General features: G+C 38.2%; 1 protein-coding gene across 2 annotated transcripts in view; it reads left to right on the top strand.

Annotated features, from left to right (window-relative positions):
- MSH3 (mutS homolog 3) overlaps positions 1-25,996 on the top strand; it is a 157,849-nt gene that overhangs the window by 27,839 nt on the left and 104,014 nt on the right. For both annotated transcript variants that reach the window (XR_011425697.1, XM_001503855.5), the window contains exons 9-10: positions 18,608-18,720; positions 21,583-21,697. Coding sequence is in view for 1 of the 2 variants with exons in the window: in XM_001503855.5 (XP_001503905.3) it covers positions 18,608-18,720; positions 21,583-21,697 (228 nt within the window). In the remaining variant the exon portion in view is untranslated. The remainder of the gene's footprint in view (positions 1-18,607; positions 18,721-21,582; positions 21,698-25,996) is intronic.

The following is a 25,996-nucleotide window of genomic DNA, read 5'->3' as shown; positions in this document are numbered from 1 at the left end:
GTCATGGATATAGCCAACTCATTTTGAGAAGACCATGTTAATTTCCTATCATTTTTTTTCCCCGTCGTTTTTAATTTTCGGAAAATTTTAAAAAAATAGTATCACTTTAAATTAGTTTCTTTAAGCATCCTGACATTTCCATGGACATTCTCGTACAGTAAATATTAGTGGAATCTACCTGGCTAAGTTATCCTGGGCAAGGAGTTCAGTAACTATTTTAAAGATTGGTATTGATGATAAGATTCCAACCTCATCTCTGGCACTTGAAATCTTTTCTATTGTGGTGCCCATAGGAAATCTTTTTTTTTTTTCCTCTTTCTATTGTCTTCTCATCTTCCTCGTTCCTTTCTAGAGTAGAAGATAAATATAAACTTGACTCCTTTGTCATCCTGTTTCATTATGTTTATTATATAATAATTTCACTTTACTAGTGAGAAAATTCAGAATTAGAAAATTGATTGTAGTACTAGAGATGGTGGTGGATTAAGTAGCAGAAATAAATCTCCCACACAGTAAGAAAATGTCTCTAGGAAAATGTTTAAAGAATAGGCCTTCTTAGTAATAAAAATCTGTTTTATACTGATTTCCTTTTAAAAATTATATTAATTTCTTGCCTAGTAGAAATGTCATTATATTTTTAGTAGCTTTCTTGGTACTGCTAGTTTTTACATATCTAGTTAGCGCTTTTAATGGGTGTGCTTAACTCATATATATGAGAATCCAGATTTTAAAATGTGATAAATTAATGGGTGATAGTTATTCTACAAGAGTGTGTGCTGTACGGTTTAAATAATGAGTTTCTTTGTGCATTTTCATTGGGTGTAACTCTTCAGGAATATCTCTGCTTGAAAACAATGGGATGTACGCGCACTGGTTTTACTGCAGTAGTCGAATAGGAAGAAACAGCATGTGAGGAGTCTGGAGGAATGATCTTACTGGTCACATAGAGAACTCCCAAGGTGGGGACAGACCTTGAGCACAAAGTTGCAAAGCAATTGTGTGAGAGGCGCAGAATCGTTTTACTACTTCTACTTGAGTTTGTAAATACACCTGTTCATTTGGGGTTAAAGATTTCATTGCATAACGTCTCCTAATTAAGTAAAGCATTTTATTTGGAAGTTGCAAGATCACCAAGGTAGTAAGTGGCAAATAGGTTCCCCAGTCCTATTTGATGCTGGTAAGTTCACCTTCTACTGTCGTTAAAGTATAACCTGATAGCAACATAAAATACAAAAATCTCCTTAATTGAGCTCTTAATACAAGTAGCCATCAGTCCTTAGGATGTCTTCAATTATTTTTTCCTTCCCTTTCCCTCTTCATAGTTCAGAGAGAGTTTCCTTTCATTTTTCTTCCCTTCTAGAAAAGCTGCCTTTCACTCTCTGCCTTCAATCAGAAACTTGAGGCTAGCCTGGGTCGGAGCCCTCTGGGCCTGCTTATCTCCGAGCCTATGTGGACTTAGACTTACGCATCAGTCTTTTTAGTGACTGCTTCCTGTCAAACCTCCCTGCCGAAGGGAGATTTCTTAGTAATAGCCATTATTTTTCTTGATTACTCTGAGTTTATTCTCTTATCTCTTGTTTTCAGGCCAGGAATTTCTTCCCCCTCCCGTCCTCTTTTTGTGAGTTCATTTTAGCCACTAGCCCAAGTCTTGATCCCTAGAGCAATAAAAGTCTGTGAGGTCCTGGGATGTTCTTTCACCTATACTATTTTTCCTCTCTACCTCCCTCCCTCTTTTGCTCCTCCTCCCCTCACCTTCTTTAAGAAAAATACCTGTCTGGTATTTGATTTAATATATAATTCGATTTAATATACATAATACTGAGGTTGATGACATTTCCCCAGGTTTTCTTGGGAGCTCCCCACACCTAGTAGTTCAGAAAACTCTGACAAGTTCCCAGGACTCTTTTCTTCAGTGCCATCCTGAACTCTGTCTTACTTTGTACTTTCGGCTGTGAGCAACTCTTCTTGGCCAGGCTGAGTTGGGCTCTGTATCTCATGGGAGCGGACATGGAACCTGAACACACCATGTGGGTGTATTAGATTGCCCTCAACATGAATAAACAGGCTGGTAGAGAGAAGAATGCATGATAAGTGGATCTGCATGCCTTCCCTGCTGGCCGTGTTGGACCATGACCACACCGCAGGGTCAGTCGTTACGTGGTGGGGCCATGGAGATCAGGGGAGTGCTAAGTATCATGCGACATCTTTAAGATGGTTTGTGTCGAGCCAGGAAGGGTCTGCACCTGACCCATCAAGGCAGTGCTTTTTGAACTGTGGTCACAAGTCATTAGTGGATTATGGAAAGAGTTTTATGGGTTGCAATTACCGCTTAAAAATATGGGTAGAGTAGTATAGAATTGAAGATAGATGAGTGCATTGTATGTAATAAGCTAAGTATTATTTTATGAAACTTTATTTTTCCATTTGCTGTACGTCCTAATCCTGTCTTTAACCCAAGAAAAAGTTGCCTTAAAGAGTGACAAATTGACTTCTGAGCATGCCTGTTAACAGTAAATCAAATGATGTATAAAAATAACACATTAGCTGAATAATGTTTTCCTTTGCATTCAGCTTCACAGACATTTATTGTACAGTTGCCGTGGATCTTACTGAGATTAAAAGATCCTTGGCCTTTTACCCATTAAGGGCTACCAGTCCACAGTCACAAATTGCTTAATGCCGGGGATATTTTCTGAGAAATGCATTGTGAAGTGATTTTATAATTGTGCAAACATCATGTGTGTACTTCACAAACCTAGATGGTATAGCCTACTACACACCTAGGCTATTTGGCACTAATCTTATGGGACTACCGTCGTATATGTGGTCCGTCGTTGACTGAAATGTCATTATGTGGTGCATGCCTATATTTGGAGAGCCAGCACATTTACACATTACTCCAATACAAAGCAGACTGATAGAGTGTGTGATCGGAAGGCAAACTGAATACACAGAGAGTACCTGAGGGGGAGAGAATCATTCTGTCTAGAGCAGCACCACTCAGTGGAAATACAACAGGATCCGCAAACATGAGTCACATATGTAATTTTAAATATTCTGGTAGACACATTAAAAAGTCAAAAGAAACAGATGAAATTAATTTTAATAATACATCTTATTTCAAAATATCCAACATATCCAAATGCTATTCAACATATATCCAAAATATCATTTCAACGTGTAATTCTTTTACATTCTTTTTTTATGTACTAATTCTTTGCATTCTTTTTTACATACTAAGTTTTCAAAATCCAGTGTGTATTTTACACTTACAGTGCAACTCAGTTCTGACTAGCCACATTTCAAGTGTCTGTTGCTCGTGTGGTTAGTAGCTACCGTATTAGACAATGCAGCTTCTTAGAACATAGGGAAGCTTCATGCAAGAGAGGCCGAGAAGGATAGGTAACACTTAACTAAACAGCTGTTGGGAAAACACATTCCATAATGAGAGAAAGTTTAAACAAAGATGAAATGAGAATTTGTAAAACATTTAATGAAGCTATTACTATAAACTAGGTATATTTCATGACCATTACTCATACTAACCCATCTAGTCTTCACAACAACCCTTTGAAGTTGTTCTATTTTTATATAGTTAGTATACAGTATAGTAATCTAGTAACTACTATATTATTTATGTTATTCCTTTTTATAAATGAGGAAACAGGCATAGGTGGTCAAGTAGCATGTATATGTGTGTGTGTGAATGTATGTGTATGTATCTGTCTGTCTATCTATCTGTGGTAGGCGGAATGGTGGCCCTCCAGATATATCCACGTCCCAGTCCCTGGAACCTGTGAATATTTTAGTTTAAATGGCAAAGGGGAATTAAGGTTGCAGGTAGAATTAAGGTTGCTACTCAGCTGACTTGAAGACAGGGAGATTACCCTGGATTATCCAGGTGGGCCCCATTAACCATGAAGGAGGAAGAAGAGGTCAGAGTGGTGTAATGTGAGTGTTTAACCCCCCGACACTGGCTTTGGAGATGGAGGAAGAGGCCATGAGCCTGGGGTTGTAGACTGCCCCGAGAAACTGGAAAAGGCAGGGACCTAGACTCTCCCCTGAGCCTCCAGGAAGGAGCACAGCCCTGCCGACCCCTGGGTCTCAGCCCAGTGAGACCAGTGTTGCAATCTGACCTCAGAACTGTGAGATAATAATTACGTGTTGTTTTAAGTCACTGTCTGTAGTAGTTTGTTACAGTAGCCGCAGTGCATGTGGGTACTGGTAATGACATAAAATGTTTTTCTTAACGTGGATTGTGGCTTTAAAGAACTTTTCGTGCATCGGTGGCTACTCTGGAGTCAAATCAGACTACGGCCTCTCTTCCTTGGATGCCCAGTTTCTTCTGCCTCATTTTTCAAACTAGCTGAAAAATGTCAGGTGTTTAATACTGTTTAAGTAGCTATAACTTTTCTTGCAAATAGGAATGTAAGAACTAGTTGTGGTTCTGACTGAAATATTGAGAGTTTGAAAGTACTCGATAAAGTGGTTACTGCCGTTTTTAAGCCTGAGCAATTTCTAGTTGCTAAGTCAGGGTATCACTTATGTATGAATTACCTTATAGGTAAGTATACTTTACAGGCTTTTATGTAACTCTTAACTGTCAACCCCCAGATCTCACAGAGTTTACTTGTGGGTGATTAAATTGAGTAAGACAAGAGATTGGCCACCCATACAGAATAAAATCCGCTCTCTCCTACCAGCCAGAGAACAGTGGGAACAGCCTGGCCTGCAGGTTGATTGTCATATTCTGCCTCCGTCCCACCTACCTTCTGCTACAGAGTCATGGAGCTTAGCCTCTCATCACATTCTGTCGTTTTCCTGGGGCTGCAGAGGAAAGGGCTTTCTTAGGTTAGTTCCCGGGCCCTATGCACACTGAATAGATGCTTCTAGAAGGAGAGAAGCTTACATCTTGCTTCCTGCTTGTGTATTTCCTTCCACTTTATCTTTCCTTCTGTGCTAAGGATGCAAAGATTTTACTTCAGGGATGTGTGTTTCCCTCCCTCCTGCCATTATCCTATATGCTGAAACACTGCCTTTGTCAAAATGCTGATATATTACTCTGCAAACATGTAGATTTAAAAAAAAAAATAATACAATTCCAGTTAAATGCTGGCTGAATGTGGAAAACAGTGCTGGAATTCAGCAGTCCCCAGGGCCGTGGTGATGTGAAGTGTTTGTGGGTTTCTTTCTTCTGTCCTCAAAAGTGGGAAAACGCCTTTCCTGCTTAGTGCTGCCTGTGCTCCAGGTGCGTGGTGAGTGCAGCCTCATCTTCCAGAATTCTCTGTGGCCTGGGCTTCTGTGTGATTTTCCTGCTTTTGTTCTCAGAGGCTCTAGGCCATGCTGATTGCTCCTAAGTGATTACAGGTGCTTTTTGCCTGGTAAGCAGTCCTTGTATATAAAAATCAGGATTTAGAAACAAGGAGGAGGTGATTTTGTTTTACAGAGAGATTTTCACTTGCAGACTTTTAGATATTTTCAAATTCTAATTTGATTTGATGCATTAAATAACAACTTACGCAAAAAGGTTTAAAATGATTCATTTCACAAAAGTTTGATTTGCAAACCCATTGCTTGTGTAAAATAACATACCTGGGGCCAGAAGTATGGTACACTTCCTCCCTCTTGGTCTCTTGTCCCTCAGACTGGGCCCTAGCTACACCAGGCTAATTGCCATACTCTACACGTGTCCTGCACAGTGAGAGATGGCACAGAGCAGTGGTCTGAGTGCAGTATGGGGCCAGACAACCTGAGTTTGAATCGTAGTGTTCTCGCTGATTAGCTGTGGGTCTTAACCTCTCTGTGGCTCAGTGCCTTTATTCACAAGCAGGCGTGTAATAATAGAACTGTGTCCTAGAGTTGTAGTGAAGGCATGTCATGGCTTAGACCAGTGCCTGGAACATAGTCAGAGCTCAGTAGATGTGAACTCTTTATCTTTCATTCATCATGTATTTTTCTACCCTTCTCGAGTCATTCCTACATTGTGCAGTGTGTTTTCTCCACATCCAAAATGTTCTGTATCCGAACAGTGTTATTGCTTCAATGAAGCTGCCCTACAGTTTTTGTCGTTCTAACCTCGGCTGTGCATTGGAATCACCTGTGGATGTTAGATACCGATGCCTGTGTTTTGGGTCTGTCCTAGAGCTGGCTTGTGGTGGCTTTTGAGAACAGATTGTTAAATTTCCAGGAATTTTCTACCAGGTTGTTAAAGCATTGGTAGTTTAAAATCTGCCATGATGGGAATGTTTACACTCTTGAAATGAGCAGATACTACCCCAGCATTCTTCTCAATTTACTTGGTGTACTAGTGATTTGTTTATAAGCATTTCTAAATAGATGTTGAGCCTTTTGGTATGGTGTATTAGTTTGCTAGGGCTGCGGTAACCCAGGACCACAGATGGAGTGGCTTAAAAAACAGAAATTTGTTGTTTCACAGTTCTGAACGCTGGAAGTCCAAAATTAAGGTCTCAGCAGAATCGGTTCCTTCTAAGGGCCGTGAGGCAAGGATCTGTCCCGCGCCTCTCTCCTTGGCTTGCAGACAGCCGTCTTCTTCCATGTCTCTTTATGTTGTCTTCCTTCTATGGCGTCTGTGTCCAAATTTCACCTTTTGATAAGGACGCCAGTCTTATTGGACTAGGGTCCACCCTAATGACTTCACTCTAACTTCATTACCTCTGGAATAACCCTTTCTCCAAATGTGGTCACGTTTTTGAGCTACTAGGGGTTAGGACTTCCGCTGTGAATTTTAATGGACACAATTCAATCCATTTCAACACAATTCAGCACAGGGTGAAGACCTTCTTTTTTCTTTTTCTCTTTATCCCCGTAGTACTTGCACAGTGGAGATTTGTTGACCTGAGAAGGAAGCACCGTTTAGCTGGTGTGTCATTTGTGTGTAATTTTTTATTCATTGTACTGTGAATTCCAGATAATCAGTTTGTTGATTTTTTTTTTGAAGCAGCCGTTTCTTGGCATAATAGCAGAGTTAGTATTTATAGAGAAAAACATTAGGAAGATTAGTTTTTTTAGATTGTCTGAGGCAGACATGAGCTTGTTAATGAACTCAAAAGGCATACGATCTGAGTGAAATGGTCTTGATTTTGTGTCTCTTGCTGAGACAATGTCTTAATCATGCACGAAGAAAATGTTTTAGACGCGTTTCCACTGATCTGAGAGTGTTTTAATGCTGACTGTTCTCTTCAGGATTGCATAAGACTATAGTGTTCTCAGAAAAGTAGGGTTTCTTTTGCTTTTTCTCAAAGGCAAATATGTCAGGTAATAATTTTGTGGTTTTGCAATTGAAAAATTTTTTTAACCACAGGAAGCATAAGTTATTGTGTTAGGTAACACAAGGTAAATTTTACATATATATATAAAAATAGTAGATTACATGTTAGCTAGGATTATCTCAAAGCATGTAAATATGGAATGTAAACGTAAATATTTTTCCTCAAAATGAGATACTTCTCCACACCATTGCTTTTTGTTGAGTAAATACTGGAATTAGAATCTTACTCCAAAAACGTATTTGGAGTACACATTTGCACAGGAATTTGTTAGTCTAATTGTTCAGATTTTTTTAATAGAATATTTTCAGCTATAAGTTATATGGCAAATATCAAAAGCTTTATTTTTAATCAGCTTTAATCAGGTTTAATTTACATGAAATAAAATTTACACATTTTATGTGAATGAGTCGATCTTGACAAATATATACATCAATATAACCAGCACCTCAATTGAGGAGTGGAACATTTCCATCTTCCCAGAAAGTTCCATGTTCCTCTTTGCCATCGTTTTCACCCCACCTCCACCTGCTACCCCAAGCAAATACTGATCTGATTTCTGTCTCTACAGGATATGTTAGACTGGTTTAGAATTTCACATACATGGAATCATTATAGTATGTACTCTTTTGTGTCCAGCTCCTTTTTTTGCCTGTGCAATTCATCCGTATTGTTCATTTCTTTTTATTCAGTAGTATTGCATTGTATGAGTATACCAAAATTTGTTCATCCCTTCGCTTCCTGAACATTTGGATTTTTAGCTATTTTCAAAGCTGCTAAGATCATTTGTGTACTAGTCTTTTTATGGATGTATGTTTTTATTTTGGGTAAATACCTAGGAGTGGAATTGCTGGATTGTATGGGTAAGTATATATTTAACTGTATGAGAAACAGCTAAACTATTTTTTAAAGTGGTTCCCCAATTATGCATTCCCACCAGCCCCTAACGAGCCGGCTATGAGAGTTGTAGTTGCTCCACATCTTTTCCAACTCTTTGGTATTGCCAGTCTTTTTAATTTTAGGCTTTATAGTGAGTGTGAAGTGGTGTCTCATTTTGGTTTTAACTTGCTTTTTATTTTGATGACCAATCATGTTTTCATGTGCTTATTGGCTATTCATATATCTTCTTTTGCCCATTTTAAAAACTGAGTTCCTTGTCTGATTATTGAGCTGTAAGAATTCTTTCTACCTTCTAAGTAAAACTCTTTTTCAGATATATGTGTTGTGAATATTTTTTCCCAGTTTATGTCTTGCCTTTTAATTTTCTTGATGGCCTGGCAAGAACAGAAGGTTTTAATTTTGATGGGAAGTCAAATTTATCAGTTTCTTCTTTTATGGTTAGTGCTTTTTGTGTCCCAAGAAATCTTAGTCTAATTCAGGTTCATGAATATTTTCTCTTACGTTTTCTTCTAGAAGTTTTATAGTTTTAGCTTTTACTTTAGCTCTGTTTAAATATTTTGATTTAATTGTTGGGCATAGTATGAGGGTAGGGGCTGAAGTTCATTTTTCTCCATACAATTACCAGTTGTTTTCACACCATTTGTTGAAAAGACTGTTCTGTCCACATTGAATTATGTTGGTGCCAAAGACTTTATTCTGAATTTGACTTTGAAAGGTGACCTAGATTTTTATGTTCCTATAGTAGATATTTCAGACACTGACTTTCTAGAATGTCATTTAAAAAAGTGTGGGGGTTTTTTTGGTCTTTTTTTTTTTTTGGATCTTTTTTTAATTGAGGTAAAATTGGTTTATAACATTATATAAATTTCAGGTGTGCATCATTATATTTCGATTTCTGTGTAGATTACATCATATTCACCACCCAAAGACTAATTACCATCCATCACCACACCCATGTGCCTGATCGCCTAATCACCCCTTTCGCCCTGCTCCCTCTCCCCTTCCCCTCTGGCAATCACCAATCTAATCTCTGTGTCTATGTGTTTATTTGTTGTTGTTTTTATCTTCTACTTATGAGTGAGATCATATGGTACTTGATTTTCTCCCTCTAACTTATTTCTGCTAGCATAATACCTTCAAGGTCCATCCATGTTATTGCAAATGGCAAGATTTCATCTTTTTTTTTTATGGCTAAGTAGTATTCTACTGTGTATATATACCGCATCTTCCTCATCCATTTGTCCCTTGATGGGCACCTCGCTTGCTTCCAAGTCTTGGCTTTGTGACCAATGCGACAGCGAACATAGGGGTGCATGTATCTTTATGCATTCGTGTTTTCATGTTCTTTGGATAAATACCCAGCAGTGAAATAGCTGGATCATATGATAGTTCTGTTCTTAATTTTTTGAGGAATCTCCATACTGTTTTCCTTTTTTTTTTTTGGTTTTAAAGGTTATTTACCACGTTGGAAACATAGGGTGGGATGGGAGCTCTAGAAATCTACCATGCCAACTTCTCCCTATTAGATCCAGTTAGAGATGAATGTAAAATAGATGGCTCCGTATATGCGAGTGTATGTGTGTGTCTGTGTACGTGAGAGAGAGAGAAAAATTAAGCCAAGGAATTTGTGGAACATTTAGGAAAACAAATATTGCACAATTGGTACAATCTTAAATGATCAGTTTTAGGGTTCAACTCCTTTTGTTGTTAACTTTTCTAATGTTTAACTTTAAAAATAACCTTAGTATAGATAAGCCCTTCTATACTTTTTGTTTTCTTATCTTTGAATACTGCTATTTAAGTGACCTTCAAGTAACTACTTTTGTTTCTGCTTGTGAAATGAAAATGCTTTGTGTCTATTTAAAGGCCTTTCAAGCAGCAGAGTTAGGTAAGGTGGTATTTGGGGGAAGGTCAGTGGTTTCTGAAATCACACGTTAGCTTTTTCTCGCCTTCGTCCTCTGTTACCCTGGAGTGAAAAAGTTTCCATTGGAGACAAATCTTGTAGCTACTGAGAATATTCCTTACTGCTGACATGTTCTTTACTTTGTGCCTGTCCTGCGCAATTACATCCAGTCTAAAGCTCTCTGCCTTCTTCCCTTTTCCTTTGAGCACATGACTACTCCTGTCTCTCAGTAACATTATTAATAGTACGGTAGTCCTGACCCCTTAGCTCCAGTTCCACTTTCTGTGATTTCTGTCACCCATGGTCAGCTGTGGTCTGGAAGCAGATGATGCTCCTTCTAAAGTATTATCAGAAGGTCAAGAGTAGCCTGATGATACAGCGCCTACATCATTCACTTCACTTCATCACATCACGCAGGCATTTTATCATCTCACGTCATCACAAGAAGGATGAGTACGGTGCAATAAGATATTTTGAGAGAGAGAGAGAGAGAGAGAGAGAGACCACGTTCACATGACTTCTATTACAGTATATTATTGTGATTGTCCTATTTTATTATTATTGTTGTTAATCTCTTACTGTGCCTAATGTATAAATTAAACTTAATCATAGATATGTGTGAATAGGAAAAAACACAGTATGTATAGGGTTCGGTGCTTTCCGTGGTTTCAGGCATCCACTGGGGGTCTTGGAATGTATCCCCGTGGGTAAGAGGAGACCACTGTAATAGCAATAGTTAACACTGTGTGTTATGCACTAGTCTAAGGGCTTTATATTTATTGACCGATTTAATCTCACAAACACCCTGTGAGGGATCTACTGTGCTTGTAATACAGATTTTATAGATGAGGAAACTGAGGCAGAGGGATGTGAAGTCTAGGGTTATATAGCTGGTGAGTGGCGGAACTCGGATTTGATCCAGACTCCTGGCTCTGAAGCATATGCTCTTAACCACCACCTTATTCGGCCTCGCAGGACAAACACACCAGGGAGCAAGCATTCCTTTCCTTCACCTCTGCTTCTGGACTTCAAAAGGGCTTATGTTTTATAGCGCAGTTGACATTCTTTTGGTTACTGTTTCATGAGATATTCATTCCTTTATAATGCATATTTCAGTTTGTATTTCTAGCTCTGCCAGTGCAGTTTCTGACAAAAAGCATGTGTGCTTAGAACAAAGTAGCTTTATTTCTAAAGGTATTACTTTACAAACCACAGTCCCATGTGTCCAGTAGAAAGCACAAGCTGTCCTAGCATGTGGTTATTCTTCTGGGAAAGCGTCTTACAGGAGGTGAGTTTTGGCCCACTTGTTAAATAAGAATGTGCACACAGGGCTGGAGGGTATGGTATGTGGAGATGGGTGGTAAAAAGAACCCAGAACGGTGATGGGCTGAAACGTTAAGAAAGGTTTTAAAATCTTGTTACAAAGGACTTCGTCCTTAGAGAAGATTTCCAGAGTCAGGGAAGAAACTGGGATGTCACAACTCCATGCAGAGATGAGTGACTCTCCCCTTGGGCTTCCTGCCTCCCTTCTCTCCCCTTCTCATTTCCCCTTCTCCTTGGTTCCCAAGTTCAAGCGCTCTGCTCTTAGTTTTTCTGAGCTCATTGCAGATAGAAGTACTTTCCTGTCAGGTTTACCAAGATAGATTAGAAATGTTTTGATGTTTTACTAAGAATCACTATAAAAGAAGGAAAAGTGAAAACAGAACTTTAGAAAAAGCCAGAGAAAGGTGTAGAAGGACATGAATTTACCTAGTACAGACTTCCTACCTTAACATAGTATCTCCCATCTCTCTTAGTCTTTTGAGCAGCCAGCTGCCGTGCATGCTGGCCTCGATTACTTCTTGGGCCTTAGGCCTCTGAGACCCCATGGAGGTTGCACCATGAGTGAAGAATTCTCCATCCTCCCTCTTGCTCCCCAACAGGCCTGTCCTCTGCCAGTTGGTCCTGGTGTGTTTCTTTATCTCAGCTCTTTCTAATCCTGCAGGGGCCCTGGCCGTGAACCTGCTTATAATTACTCTCCCCACTGGTAACTTGGCTAAGGTTCCTTCACCTCTGCTTGGTGGGGAGGCGTGGGTGAGGGGTCCTCCTGGTCTCCAGAATCTCTGACTTGTACTGTGTGCCTGTTGGTTTGATCTGAAGCAGACTCACCAGTTGAAATCAAACTTTGGGTCTTTCTCTGCTCGGTTCACTGTTGGCCGCGTGGTCTTCAGGAGAGGTTGCCATCTTTCTAAGAAGCTGTCGGTGTGATTATACCACTGCCTTCTCTGGACAACAAAAGACTCCTTTTTTTCTTTTTGAACACCTACACTTTCTAGTCAGTTCTTACTGAATTTGTTTTAAAGTTGAAAATGAACATGTTGGCTCATGTAAGGGAAAAGCTGGAAGGTCGGCTAGAAGGCACGGCTGGATTTGGGGCTCTTTGTTTCTCTCTTCCCTCTGTTCACCTTCCTCTCATGTTCCACAGGGTGGCAGGGTGGCTCCAGTCGCTCTGTTCCCCAGACTCGCAGCCTCCTAGGTTCAAGTCCAGGGAAGTAGACAAACGTCTGCATCTGGGAACTCCTGCATAAATCCTGTAATCCATTCTTTCCTTTTCTTTCTCTTGCTCTTTTTAAATTAATAAGTTAATTTATGAATAAGTAGTATATTCCAATGGTTCAAAAATCTAAAAATATTTTAAGGATATGGGGTGAAAAGTTTTTCTTCCATCCTGTCATTTTTATCATTATAAAGTAACTTTCTTTGTCTTATTTAATGCTTTTTGTCCTGAATTATATTTTGTCTGGTAATAAAATCTTGTCCCATGCTTTCTTTTTTTTTGCATTTGTCTAGTATAGCCATCTAGGCAATTTTTTTCCAGCCATCCTTTTATTTTTTTGAGGAGGATTAGCTCTGAGCTAACGTCTGCTGCCAATTCTCCTCTTTTTGCTGAGGAAGACTAGCTCTGAGCTAACATCCATGCCCATCTTCCTCTACTTTATATGTGGGACGCCTGCCACAGCATGGTTTGCCAAGCGGTGTGATGTCAGCACCCGGGATCCGAACCGGTGAACCCCAGCTGCCGAAACGGAACGTGCGCACTTAACCGCTGCACCACCGGGCTGGCCCCCATCCTTTTATTTTTAACCTTTTTGAACTACTTTGTTTTAAGTTTTGCTCTTGTTTGTGGCATAGAGGTTTTTTTTCCCTTTGTAATGCAATCTGAGATTAATTTTCCTTTAATAGCTATTAATATGGCAGATACATTTGATATTTGTCCATATTACTCTATTTTCTATTTTTATATCTTTTGAAGAATCTTTCGCTATGTAGTCTGTTTTCCTTGCTGTTTTTTATAGGGTTATCCTGATATTTTTCTAGTGGTTGTCTTGATAATTATAGTTTCACATAATGCCCTTAGTCTTCTAAGAAAGTAGTGATAGTTTCCTACTCTAAGCAGTGATAAAATTAATGCATTTGATACTAATTCTAATGCAGAGACACTGGAATATGTTACATGGTCTCTTTTATTTAGTCCAGCCCTCTATGGCCTTCTGTCCTCGAAGGGAATTCATCACTCAGCCAGGAAGCTGGAGGCTCGATCACTGTTACTGTTTGCAGTAAGTGTGCTGTCGGAGAGGCCTTGTGAGTTTTCCTAGAGGAGGTTGTCAGCCTTTAACAAGGCTCTTTTTGTCTATAAAAATTATAGTTTCTAACGTCAACCTAGATCATAAAATTGGTAATCTGACATTTGGTCACGATTGAACGTTAGTTCAGAATCTTTGTAGGTGTTCTGTTATTCGACACCAAAGAGTCACCAACTTTATGTCCAAGTTGACATTGAAAGATATTACTGGGTCTGAGGTTCCCTGTGTTTTTAGTGTGGGCTCCACACTTGAGAGTTTTATCACCATTTAATTTTTCAAAAACAATTTGTTTGGCAACAGAGAGGCACATTACATATGAAAAGGATTTTTTTTTAGAATTAGAAGTCTTAGTTTAAAACAGTCCAGCTTGTTGTACCCCATGAAGCGACTGAGCCTCATATTCTGACGGTGGTGGTCCCATCCGGCACAGAAGGGGACTCGCCACCCTACGCCCAGGGAGGAGCACAGCCTCTGTTCTGCCTCCTCTCTGTTCAACCTCTGTAGAAGCTGGGAAAGAGAAGGTGTTTTTATAATTTTTAGACCCAGGTCAATTATATGACCATAGTTGACTGCCTTAATTTTTTTAGTGAAAAAGTGTTTACTGTCCTCCTCTAAATAGGACAGCTGAAATATAGACTATAGCGGGAGAAGATTTATGTTTCCACTTTGTACTCCAGTCCTATGATGGCGGCCAGTTTTGCTGGTGTAGACTAGTGTTTTTAGTCTACAGTTTGCCTACAAATCACCCCAAAAACCTTGTTGAAAATGAGAATACCCCCTCTCCCCTAACTTCCTGCTGAGTTCAGATTGAACACACTTGGGGTGTGGAATCTGTGCTTTTAATGTGTATTGCAGGTGATTCTAAGGTAGGTATTCCACAGACTACAGTTTGAGGAAATCAAGATTGACAGGTCTGTGTTTAATGCAAGATTTTACTAAAATCTATTTGACGAAATTCTGGTTGTGTTTACTCATTATGTATACAGTGTTTCAAGTAGACTTTATTTCAGAGATACAGTGATGTGAATATATCAACTTTCTTCAATTAATAAATCTAGGAAAACACAGATATGAGATTTTATATCTCCAATCAGGTTGTGAAAAAAATGTTTGCATGAGGATGTTTAATATACAAATTGCAGAATGATGAATTTGACACTCTTGTAGTGATGCCACGAAAGCCTCAAGGATAACTGACAGGTCCAGTTTTATCACATTTAATGGGTTTCTAAATCCTTATCTGCTTGTCAAACAAAATATTAATTAGAACAGTAATTGAGTAACCAGATGCCTCTTATGTTCACTCTAGGAACTTGTATAGCAACATCGTGGAGCCCATGTAAGGTCATTCGTTGCTTTTTGAGTTGCTAAATAATAACTTTGGTGCAGGCTTCTGAAAGTCCAGGTATTAAGGGAGTCTACAGGAAGATAAAAATTGATAAGAGATGTGCAATAGTTAGTCTGATATTCTCTCTCCAGTGGATTAAGGTGGAAAAATCTTTTTTCAGCGTCACAGATGGGAGAGAATCCTCCCTTGTAGGTTTCTTCCTGAATCAGCTTGTGCTTCCTAGTCTTGTAGCAGAACAGAAAGAGCCTTTGGAGCCAGGTATGCTGGCACAGATTTCCTGGAAGAAAAAATAAAACATTAAGAAATCAAGTTTATAACTTTATTTAAGCAACACAGAACATCACGACAGGGATGATATATCCCAGGAATGCAGGTGCCATTCAGCATCAGAAAATAGGAGTAAAATATTAAGAAATTAAGTGACAGAAACTATGTGATCATTTTTTACTTCTTTCTTTCTTTTTTTTTTTAAAGATTTTTTTTTATTTTTTCCTTTTTCTCCCCAAAGCCCCCCGGTACATAGTTGCATATTCTTCATTGTGGGTCCTTCTCGTTGTGGCATGTGGGACACTGCCTCAGCGTGGTTTGTTGAGCAGTGCCATGTCTGCGCCCAGGATTCGAACCAACGAAACACTGGGCCGCCTGTAGCAGAGTGCGTGAACTTAACCACTTGGCCACGGGGCCAGCCCCCATGTGATCATTTTAATACACGTAGAAAGAGCATTAGGTGAGATTCAATAATTTTTATGACTAAAATAATTTTTTGCAAAAACTAGGGAAGTTACTAAACCTTAGGCTTATAAGTCATTTCTTCAAAAACCTACAGCAAACATCATACCTAAGAGTTGAAACTTTGGAAGCATCCCCATTAGTGTCAGTGAGAAGATAAAGATGTCTGTTAGCATTACCTTTGTTCAATACAGCCCTGAAGGTCTGTGCCAAGTAGTATAATGAGAGAGGAAAAACAAATGAAGAATAGAAATTGTAAAGGAGAAAGAAAACCATAAATTTTTTTTTTTTTTTACAGATGATAGTGCATGAATAGACAATACAAGAAAATCAATTGGGAGGGTGTTCGGCACAGTTGCTACATATAAAAATAGGTTCATGTACACCAGTGATAACCCTTTACTAAATGTAATAGAAGAAAAATTCCCTTCACAGTAGTATTAATCTATAATATATCTAAGAGGGAGCACAACCACAGATATGTAAAACATGGAGAAAATTACAGAAAGTTATTGTTAGATATAAAAGCCCTGAATAAATAAAGATATTATACCATCTTTAACAATGAGATATCTCGATTTGTTAAGATATCGTTTTCCGCTAAATTAATTTGTTGCATACCTAGTCAAAATCCCAATAGGATGTTTGTGAAATTTGACAAGATGAACCTAAAATTTATCAAGAAAAATCAAAGGCCCAGGAAGAGCTGATACAATCTGAAAGCAAGATAGGGCCTTGCCACAGATACAGATACCAAGCCATGGACATTAAGATACTGTGGTCCTGGGGCTGGCCGAGTAATTAAGTTCACACGCTCCGCTTCGGCGGCCCAGGGTTTCGCCAGTTTGGATCCTGGGCGTGGACATGGCACTGTTCATCAGGCCATGCTGAGGTGGTGTCCCATATAGCACAACCAGAGGCAGTCACAACTAGAATATATAACTATGTACTGGGGGGCTTTGGGGGGGAAGAATAATAATAATAAAAAAAAAGAAGCTGTGGTCCTGATACAGAGGTAGACCAAAAGAATAGAGAAACCAGAAATAGGGCCACACATACGTAGAAATGTGACGTGCGTTGGAGGTAGCATTATAAATCTAGGAGGGCCTGGCCCTGTGGCCAGGTGGTTAAGTTCGCGCGCTCTGCTGCAGGCGGCCCAGTGTTTCGTTGGTTCGAATCCTGGGCGTGGACATGGCACTGCTCATCAAATCACGCTGAGGCAGCGTCCCACATGCCACAACTAGAAGGACCCACAATGAAGACTATGCAACTATGTACCGGAGGGCTTTGGGGAGAAAAAGGAAAAAAATAAAATCTTTAAATCTGTAGGAAAAGATGGAATGTTCTATAAATGGTGCTTTGATCATTAATTGATAATTGTGTAGAAAATCAAATTGTATTTCTGACTTCACACCATCCCCAATATAAATTCAGGTGATTGAATTAAATTTGAAAAGCAAATTTTAAAAATTTACTAGAAAATATAAGAAATAATGGAATACTTAGCAGTTAAAAATTTAAAAAGAAGTACATCTGTCTTCATGTATAAATCTTAGGAATATAATACTTAGTACAAAAGCAAGTTGTAGGAGGATAGATATAATAAAGTGCCACTTACATAAAATTTAAGACATGAGATAATACAGTATATTGTGTGAAATGCTAAAATATATTGTAAAGTGTAAAAATACACATGGTAATAGTATATACCAAATTAAAGATAGTGTTTACTTCTGAAGACAGAGAGATGAATATGGCTGAGGAGGCATGTGTGCAGGCTACAACTGTATCTGTAGTGGTTGATTACGTTTTAGATAAAAATGTTCTAAAGCTACATGTGACTACATGATGACACCAAGTGAATATCTAATAATAAAGAAATGGTTGAATAAGTTATGGCTTTTACATACTATGAAATATTTTTCAGCCATTAAAAAGAATGAGTTGTAGCTAGGTCCCTTTATATGGAGAGATTTCCAAGAGTTACTGCTCAGTGAAGAAAACCAGATGCCCAAAAGTGTGTATAAAGTCATCCCATTTTTATAAAACAATGACATGTATGAATGTGTGTGTATGTGTGTGATATAATCTTGTGTGGTCATATGAACATGAAAAAAGTAAGGAAGGATTCCTCCTAGGCTGTTGACACGGGTTGGGGGAGAGGTGAGAGAAGGAAAGGAGAGGAGAAGGAGGGGGAATGGGGAGCCAAGCAAGAAAAAAGTGGAAAAGAAAGTGCGCTACCCAGCCTGGAGGATAGGATTTTGTGTATTGACATAATCATACATATATATAGAGACATACATATATATATATACACGTATTTTAAAAAGACTATAGAACCACTTTAAATAAAGAGTGAGAGCTGACGTAAGGGGAATTCATTATATTTGACTGGAGGCTGTGATAGAAGTGGACTTAGCAAAAAGCCAACCAGACAAAAATGCCACTTCAGAGAATTCGTTGATGATGTATTCTGTTGTTGAGTGTTTAAACAAAAGATGTAATTAAATTAAAATGACGCTTTTCCATTTTTGTATATCTTAAAATAATTGACCTTAATTTCAATGAGTTCTTGATAATAATATATTTAAAGTACTTACACTGTGCTGGGTGATATAAAATACCAGTAGTAAAAGTAATAATCATGTTTCATGAAATGAGGTCTTTTGACAGGAAAACTTTAGATCTTTCTCTCTTTTTCTTCAACTTGGGAGAGAAGAGGAATGAGTCTTTATTTTTTTGGCCAGGCCAAGTTCTGTATACAGATAATTTAAGAATATGGATAATTATCTTTGAAATTTTTGGTTTTTTCTTTCAGTGTGCGGGATGACAGAATTCGAGTAGAAAGGATGGATAACATGTATTTTGAATACAGTCATGCTTTCCAGATGGTTACAGAGTTTTATGCAAAAGATGTAGTTGACGTCAAAGGTAAGTATTTTGTACATGTTAGCCATATGTCTTCAATGTAACTGAGTTGAGCTTTGGATAAAGGTGCAAGTTTGGCTTTCAATTTAATGGAAACTAAATAATTACCAATAAATGACTGGAAGAAGTAGAGAGAAGAGTTCACTGTTCTTGTGTTCATCAAAAATACCATTGCAGCTTCTTCTTTCTAGTTATGACCATTTAGTTACTGGATATTTTTGACATATTCATTGGCGTCTAAGGAGTTAGTTATTGAACAACCTTCCTTTTTGCTTCTCTTAAAAGATGGCTCATTATTTTCCTTGAAATTTTATAGACTGTTTGGATAAATTTCCTGATAAAGTCTGGCATTTCCAAAGTGATTGCCAGAATTAAAGTACTAGAACATTAGTGACGGGATCTTAATATGTTAGGTAATCATTATTTATCTAATTCACATTTCCTCAGGCAGCTACCTGTGTTTGATTTGGTCTGTATCCCTCATTTCTGCCAGTCCAGCTTATGTTAAGGTTCATTTTTATCCCTTATCACAAGCTGCAGAGCTTTCACCACTAGACCAGAGGTAGATCAGCCTCCCCCAGCTCCCTCCCAGGCATCAGTGTCTTGTTAGCGTTTCTTTCTCCATCCCTTTTAATCTCATGGTGCCTTAGCCAAATTGAATTGAGTGGCAGAGAGTGTAACCCACTTATGATGCCAGTCTACGTTGTCACCAAGGGATTGTCGGCTTATGCTCAACTAAAGATGAGACTGAGTCACAAGACTACCATAAGCCACTCTTGGAGTCAGACTTACTTAGAAGGATGTAGGACAGAAAACCTAGCTTACCGACAGGTTCCTCTTAGTGGGAGTACTCCTCAGCAGTTTTTACAGCAGCCCACAGAGCCATTGGGCACTTCTGTCTCATCCCATTGTCTGGTCACCCCCCTACCCCCACCCCGCCCCAAGATAGCTCAGGTGCAAAGAAAGGAGATTCACATCAGATGGGTGCAGGATCTGCCCTGGCTTAGAAGCCCCATGCCCTACAGGAACCCATATCTCTTGCTGGAATTTCTACAAGAGACATGTCAGGTGCAAAGAGTCAGTGTACTCTGAGAAGGCCAAATCCTGGAATCAGGTATTTCTAATTCCTCCTAATCCAGTTGCAGTTTACTGATTTCAGGTCATTTTTATCATATACAAAGCTGCCAGATAACACATTAACACTTCATCTTTATGAGGTTTCTTGGGGAACAGAGCTAGAAAGTTAAAAGATGAAGTTCTCACTAGAAGGATTTTGTTAACTCTTTATTTACAACTTGGTATTATAAAAAGCTATAGTTGAAATTAATAAGATATTTTGTATTACTGATTTGTAGAGGATATTTTGTAATTTTTTTATTTCTAAAAGTAATAAATGCCTATTGCAAAAAAAAATCAAAACATAGTATATAAAGAAAAAAGTAGAAGTCTCTTCTCTCAAATCCTTAAGAATTTTTTTATGTACAAATCCACACATACATACATACATATGTAATTCTGTATTTGTTTAATATAACTTGGGTTTATTCTTACAACTAATTTTTATTGAATGCCTATTATGGGGGCATTGTGTGTACAGTAAGGAATAAAACAGACATAAATTCCTGCCCTTCTGGAGTTTACATTCTAATGGGGGAAATATACAATAAAATAAGTTAGTGCGTTTGAGGGTGATGAGTGCTATGAGGAAAATAAGGCAGGGAAGAGGGTGAACTTTGAAATAGGGTGGTGAAGGAAGGCCTCACTTGAATGAAGATTTGAACAAAGATTGAAAGATTAAGGGGAAGTCATATGGACACGTGAAAGAACAGTGTGTCAGACAGAGACAGCGTATCTTAAGTGCCTGGGATCTTTAAGGAATAGCAAGGAGCCTGGGTGCTGGAACAGAGTAACTCCTGGGGAGAAGATTAGGAGGTGAGCGCAGAGATAAAGAGGAGAGTGAAGGCAGGCAGTGCAGGGCCTTATACACCACTGTAAGGGCTTGAGCTGCTGCTCTCGGTGAGTTGAGGGATGTTGGAGGATTTTTAAGCAGAGTATTTTAATGATGTGGTGTACCTGTTAAAAAGGATTCCTTTAGGGACCAGCCCTGGGCCCGAGTGGTTAAGTTTGTGTGCTCCATCCACTTCAGCGGCCCGGGGTTTGCAGGTTCAGATCCTGGGTGCGGACGTACACACCACTCATGAAGTCACACTGTGGTGGCATCCCGTATAGAACTAGAATGATTTACAACTAGGATTAAAAAGAAAAGGATTCCTTTGGCTGCTCTGTTAGGAATACCCTATAGGGCACAGTGGTGAAGGGGAGATCAGATGGGAAGCTGTTGCAATATTCCTGCTGAGCGATGAGAATGATCATACACCTTTTTCCCCTCACTCAGCAATATATTGTGAATGGTTTTCCGTATCCGTACAGGGAGCTGTAAGTCGTTCCTGTCAGTAGGTGCATAGCAATCTGGACTGACCAAAAGATACTTCACTATTACCCGGTTGATGTTCAGTGAGGTTGTCTCTAGTTTTACTATTACAGAGATTTTTCAACTCCCCTCCTTGTATACACATTTTTGACAAGCATTTTGGAGTATTCCTGGGTCAAAGGGGATGAGCATTTTACATTTTGAAAAACTTGGTGTATTGCTTTCCATAAAAGCTTCGTTCCTCCATCAGAAAATGCCCTTTTTTCCGTGCCCTAGGTATTCATAACCTTCTACATTGTTCCAAAGGGCAATTTTAGGAGGTATTGTCTGAATTATTATTTCAATAACCATAAACTACATTTTATTTAACTTAAGGTTTGTTTTTAATAATGGTGAATAATAATTTTAATGAAGGTGTATGTTCTCTTTTTTAGGTTCTCAAAGTTTCTCTGGCATCATTAACTTGGAGAAGGCTGTGATTTGCTCCTTGGCTGCCATAATAAGATACCTCAAAGATTTTAACTTGGAAAAGGTGCTTTCCAAACCCAAGTAAGTGATTTCTCAAAAAAAAAAAAAAAAAGGTGGGGGGTTACATTAAAAACATTTCTTAAATTGAATTTGGTAAGTACTGTACTCAGAGAAGTTCACCTGCTGTTGAATACTGTATTTGGGGACAAGGATGAATTGTGTGGTGTTGCTGAAGAATACTAAAATTATTCATTGATGTAAAAATATTGATAGAATCCTTAAGAATTCTGTTAATTTGTATTCATGATAGCTATTTAATGTATTATAGTTTTAACTACAAAACTGTGCTTTCTACTAAAGCACAGTTAACTGACAAGTAGTATTAAGAAGTGGGATTAAGTGGTATTAAAGAGCATTCATAAAACTTCACTGCCTTTCTTCTTCTTGGTTTCAGTTCTTATTTCATAGACCATAAATTTGGAGATAAAGAGGAAAGAGGACAGCTACTAACGTAGACAGCTTTTTAAAAGAGTGATTAACTTGGTAGATTTCAGAGATTTAAAAGCTGGTAATTGACATTCTAAGAAAATACTAGTTTAAAAACCAGTGGAATAAAAAAACGTGGTGGGATAATTTTCTTGCCTTTCTATATTCCACCTTCACCAGTCCCTTGTCTTTGGCTCTGTGAAGAATTACCCTTCATCATACCGATCCTGGATAAGTAAGCTACTTCGTGTTTTGCAGAGGTGGGTGGACAGATAGGAGCTAGCCAGTAAAATGGCCAAATATGAATTGGGAATCAGAGAGGTGGTGCTGGTTTGAGGTTGTTGGGGAGGGTGGAAGAAAGGCAGGTCCCTTGGGAATCTTTTCCTAATGTCTTTTTTGGTGTGTGTTTTCTGTGTGGTATTCAGGATAGAACAGAATGTCATTTCTCTGGAAGCAGGTTTGTCCTGTTTAAAAGCAATCTAAATGTCCATCAACAGGAGAGTAGATTCATGTGTTACATTCAAGCAATATAAATACAGCAATAAAAATGAATGGAATGGAGTTACATGTATCAATATTTAAAAAATTTCATTAACATTATCTTGAGCCAAAAATCAAATCGCTGAAGAACACACAGTATATACCGTTATATGAAGTTAGAAACACGTGAAACAATAGTGTTTATTGCTCAGGAATATATGCATATATGGGGAAGGTATAAAGACATGTGTGGGAATGATGAACAAGTTCAGAAGAGTGGTTTCTTCCAGTGGGGAAGAAGGGCAAACTGTAAAGGTTGGTGGGGAAAATGGCACAGGGAAGTTCTAATTGATGTTTGTTTTTTAACCTGGGTACTGTATTAATCTGTATATGTTTAATATGGCTGAAACATTTTGTTAGAAAAAGTGGCAGCCTGGAGGCTGGCCTGGTGGAGTAGTGGTTGAGTTCGTGCCCTCTGCTTTGGTGGCCCGAGATTGGCAGGTTTGGATCCTGGGTGTAGACCTGTACACTGCTCATCACGCCATGCTGTGGCGACATCCCATATACAAAATACAGAAAGGTCAGTACTGGTGTTAGCTCAGGGCTAATCTTCTTCAGCAAAAAGAGGAAGATTGGCAATGGATGTTAGCTCAGGGCCAGTCTTACACACACACACACACACACACACACACACACACACACACGTAGCAGCCTGGTCTGGTACCTCATTGAATTCCACTTTAAGCTCCAATAATGGGAGACTTACTTTAGAGATTGACCTATATGGCTGATTGTGTTGGATCCCCATAAGGAAAGGATGACAAGCTACCTACCCTTTGACTTGTTCATGATAGGAAGGCGCTGACTAAGTGAGGTGGGATTAGTGACTAATAGCTTGCTCTTTAAGATTTGTTTTTTGTTCCTACATCACCAAGCAATGAAGTATTAATATTGGGATAAGCAAACTGACTTTTGTTTTTTTTAAATCAGGCTCTCATGTGTTTAGCAGTAGACGAATTTGTGTCTGAAAACATTGTTATGTTCTCCTCATATTTAATTCAAAGTAAAAATAATACTAAACAGTAAGACGTAAAATGTTTATTTGTACTAAAATTAAAATAGCTTATTTTTAAATTACCCCACCTGATAAATTGAGTGAAGCTGAACTTTCCTCGTCTCACGTTTGGTGATGGTGTTGGAGGGGGGTCAGGGAACTGGACCTGCTTGTGGGTTAGTAAGTATCTATTCTGCCTTTTGGGTAAGCCCTCCTCTCATTTCCACAGAACCAAAGACGAAAAAGATATAAAGAGGTCCAAAGTGTTAGGCCCGCACATGGTGTATCACTTAGCATATGTAAGTACCTGGTAGGCAGTCAGTAAATATAGGATTAAGGAAAAAGAAGGAAGGAAGGAATTCTTCATCCTGTAAGTGGATTTGATTTTGGAAATTGCCAAAATGTCATTGGGAGCCAAGATTAATTAATAAAGATTGTGATCAAACTGGTACTATTGTTTTTGATTAAAAATGAAATGTGAGTGATGATGTTTTATAGGTGGCATGTAATTCAACTGGGAGGATAATTCCAAAGGAGTAATTCCATAGTTCTTATATTTTGGAAAAAGAATATTGCTTCTCAAGGTGATTACTTTGGAAAACGTGAATGTTCTCCTTGTATATTTAAATTTCAGTTGTGTTACTTTAAAAATTCAGCAGCATAAGGTGTGGTTAAACTTAGTTCAAGAGCTAGGATTTGGGGGAAAATTTAGTTGCCTTGTTTTACAAATGCTTTCACAAAAATTGCTGCATGTTTCATAAAAATCTTGATGTTCATTTATTTAAAGGTCTCTGTGCCTTTACAATAGAATTTGAGGTTGTTTGAGGAAAATATAGTATTTCAGGAATTGTTCTTAAAGATGGATTAGGTGAAGTTTTATTATTTATTAGATAAGGCAAATTTTGAGGTTCCGAGTTTGAGAGTTTAAGTAGGTTTGTTTCAGAGCAAAGTAGTAGAATAAATAGAACGTGAAGAATATTAGATAGTTGTTATGACACAGTTAGCCTGATTCCTAAATTTATGAAGTTTTAAAGGAATTAACTTTTTTTAATTTTTGGAAATGAGTGCTTTTGTCATTTCAGATGAGTTTTATTAAGATTGATGTGGTCAGAACGTCAAATAGGTTTTGGAAATTTAGGAAGGAATGAGAAAATCTACCCAAGGTGAACTGCAAATACTTTTTCTTAGAAAACTTCTTAAAACAGAATGATAACGTAGAATCTTTACTTTCATTAGTAAAACTAATGACATCTGATGGGTAGAGATCAGAGATACTGCTAAATATCTTAAAATGTACAGGACATCCCCCTACAAAAAATTATTGAGCTCTTGCTTTCCTCTGGACTTTACCTTATGTACTTTCTCCCTTTTCTGATTTTGCTGTGTATCCTTTCACTGTAATCAATCATAGCTGTGAGTACGACCATGTGCTGAGTCCTCCCAGTGAATCACTGAACCAGGCAGTGGTCTTGGGGACCTGTTATACACCTTTCTTAGTATTTTCTTCTCTAAGGCATTTATTGGCAGCATTTGTGAATGCAAAGATAGTTTTTTTGTTTAATTACAACTCAAGTAGAAGTGAACTACAATAAAACTGAAGTTTTATAATATAATTTATAGTCATAAATAAAATTAACCACTGAAAGCTTAGGCAAATGGTGAAAGTATGAACTTTGGAAACTGCACGTAAAGAACTGTGTCCCACTATAGAGTTCATATGTAATGGGGTAGTTTTTTTTCTTTGTTTCCATTTTCAAATAATAATATTTAAATAAGATCTTTGTAAGGGGTTGATTTTTCATATAACATTTGTAGCTTTACTGCTTTTGTCTGAATCGGAAGATTGGTTTTCTTTTTTTTAAAGTTGTGTAGGAATGATATAGAGTCTTAAATTTCTCTGACAAGTTTTCAGCCAGAACATTTCTTCCCATTATAAAAGTTGAGGAAAAAGAAAGCATCCTTTGTATTTTTGTTGTCTGAAATATTAATGAAGTATTTTCCCATGTTACTTATGAGATTTCTATCCCGGTTCACACAGCATGAACTTTAGCCAGGCATTCTGTATGAGACTGATTTCAAAGCACATAAAATTTGGCTTCTTCCAAAAGGATAAATAATTTAGGATTGAGTGTTTCAGATCAGTGATCGTATACCATTGAATTGCTAAGGGTGCTGGCAGATAACAACTCTTAGTTCAAAAATGTATATAATTCCTAATGGAAATAGGCACTGACAGAAGGAAATTTCTTTTGTATTTGGAAGGAAGAGTCCCAACTCCAGAATACATTATCAGCCAAACATGTGGGAAACCCAAAAGCGTAGTTAGTTCTTCTTACAGTTGCTTGATAATTAGTGTTCCA

The sequence above is a fragment of the Equus caballus genome, chromosome 14 (assembly GCF_041296265.1).
Source record: "Equus caballus isolate H_3958 breed thoroughbred chromosome 14, TB-T2T, whole genome shotgun sequence".
In the NCBI taxonomy this organism is placed as follows: domain Eukaryota; kingdom Metazoa; phylum Chordata; class Mammalia; order Perissodactyla; family Equidae; genus Equus; species Equus caballus.
The sequence above is the reverse complement of the archived record's forward strand: the minus strand, read 5'-3'. Positions and strand labels throughout refer to the sequence as shown.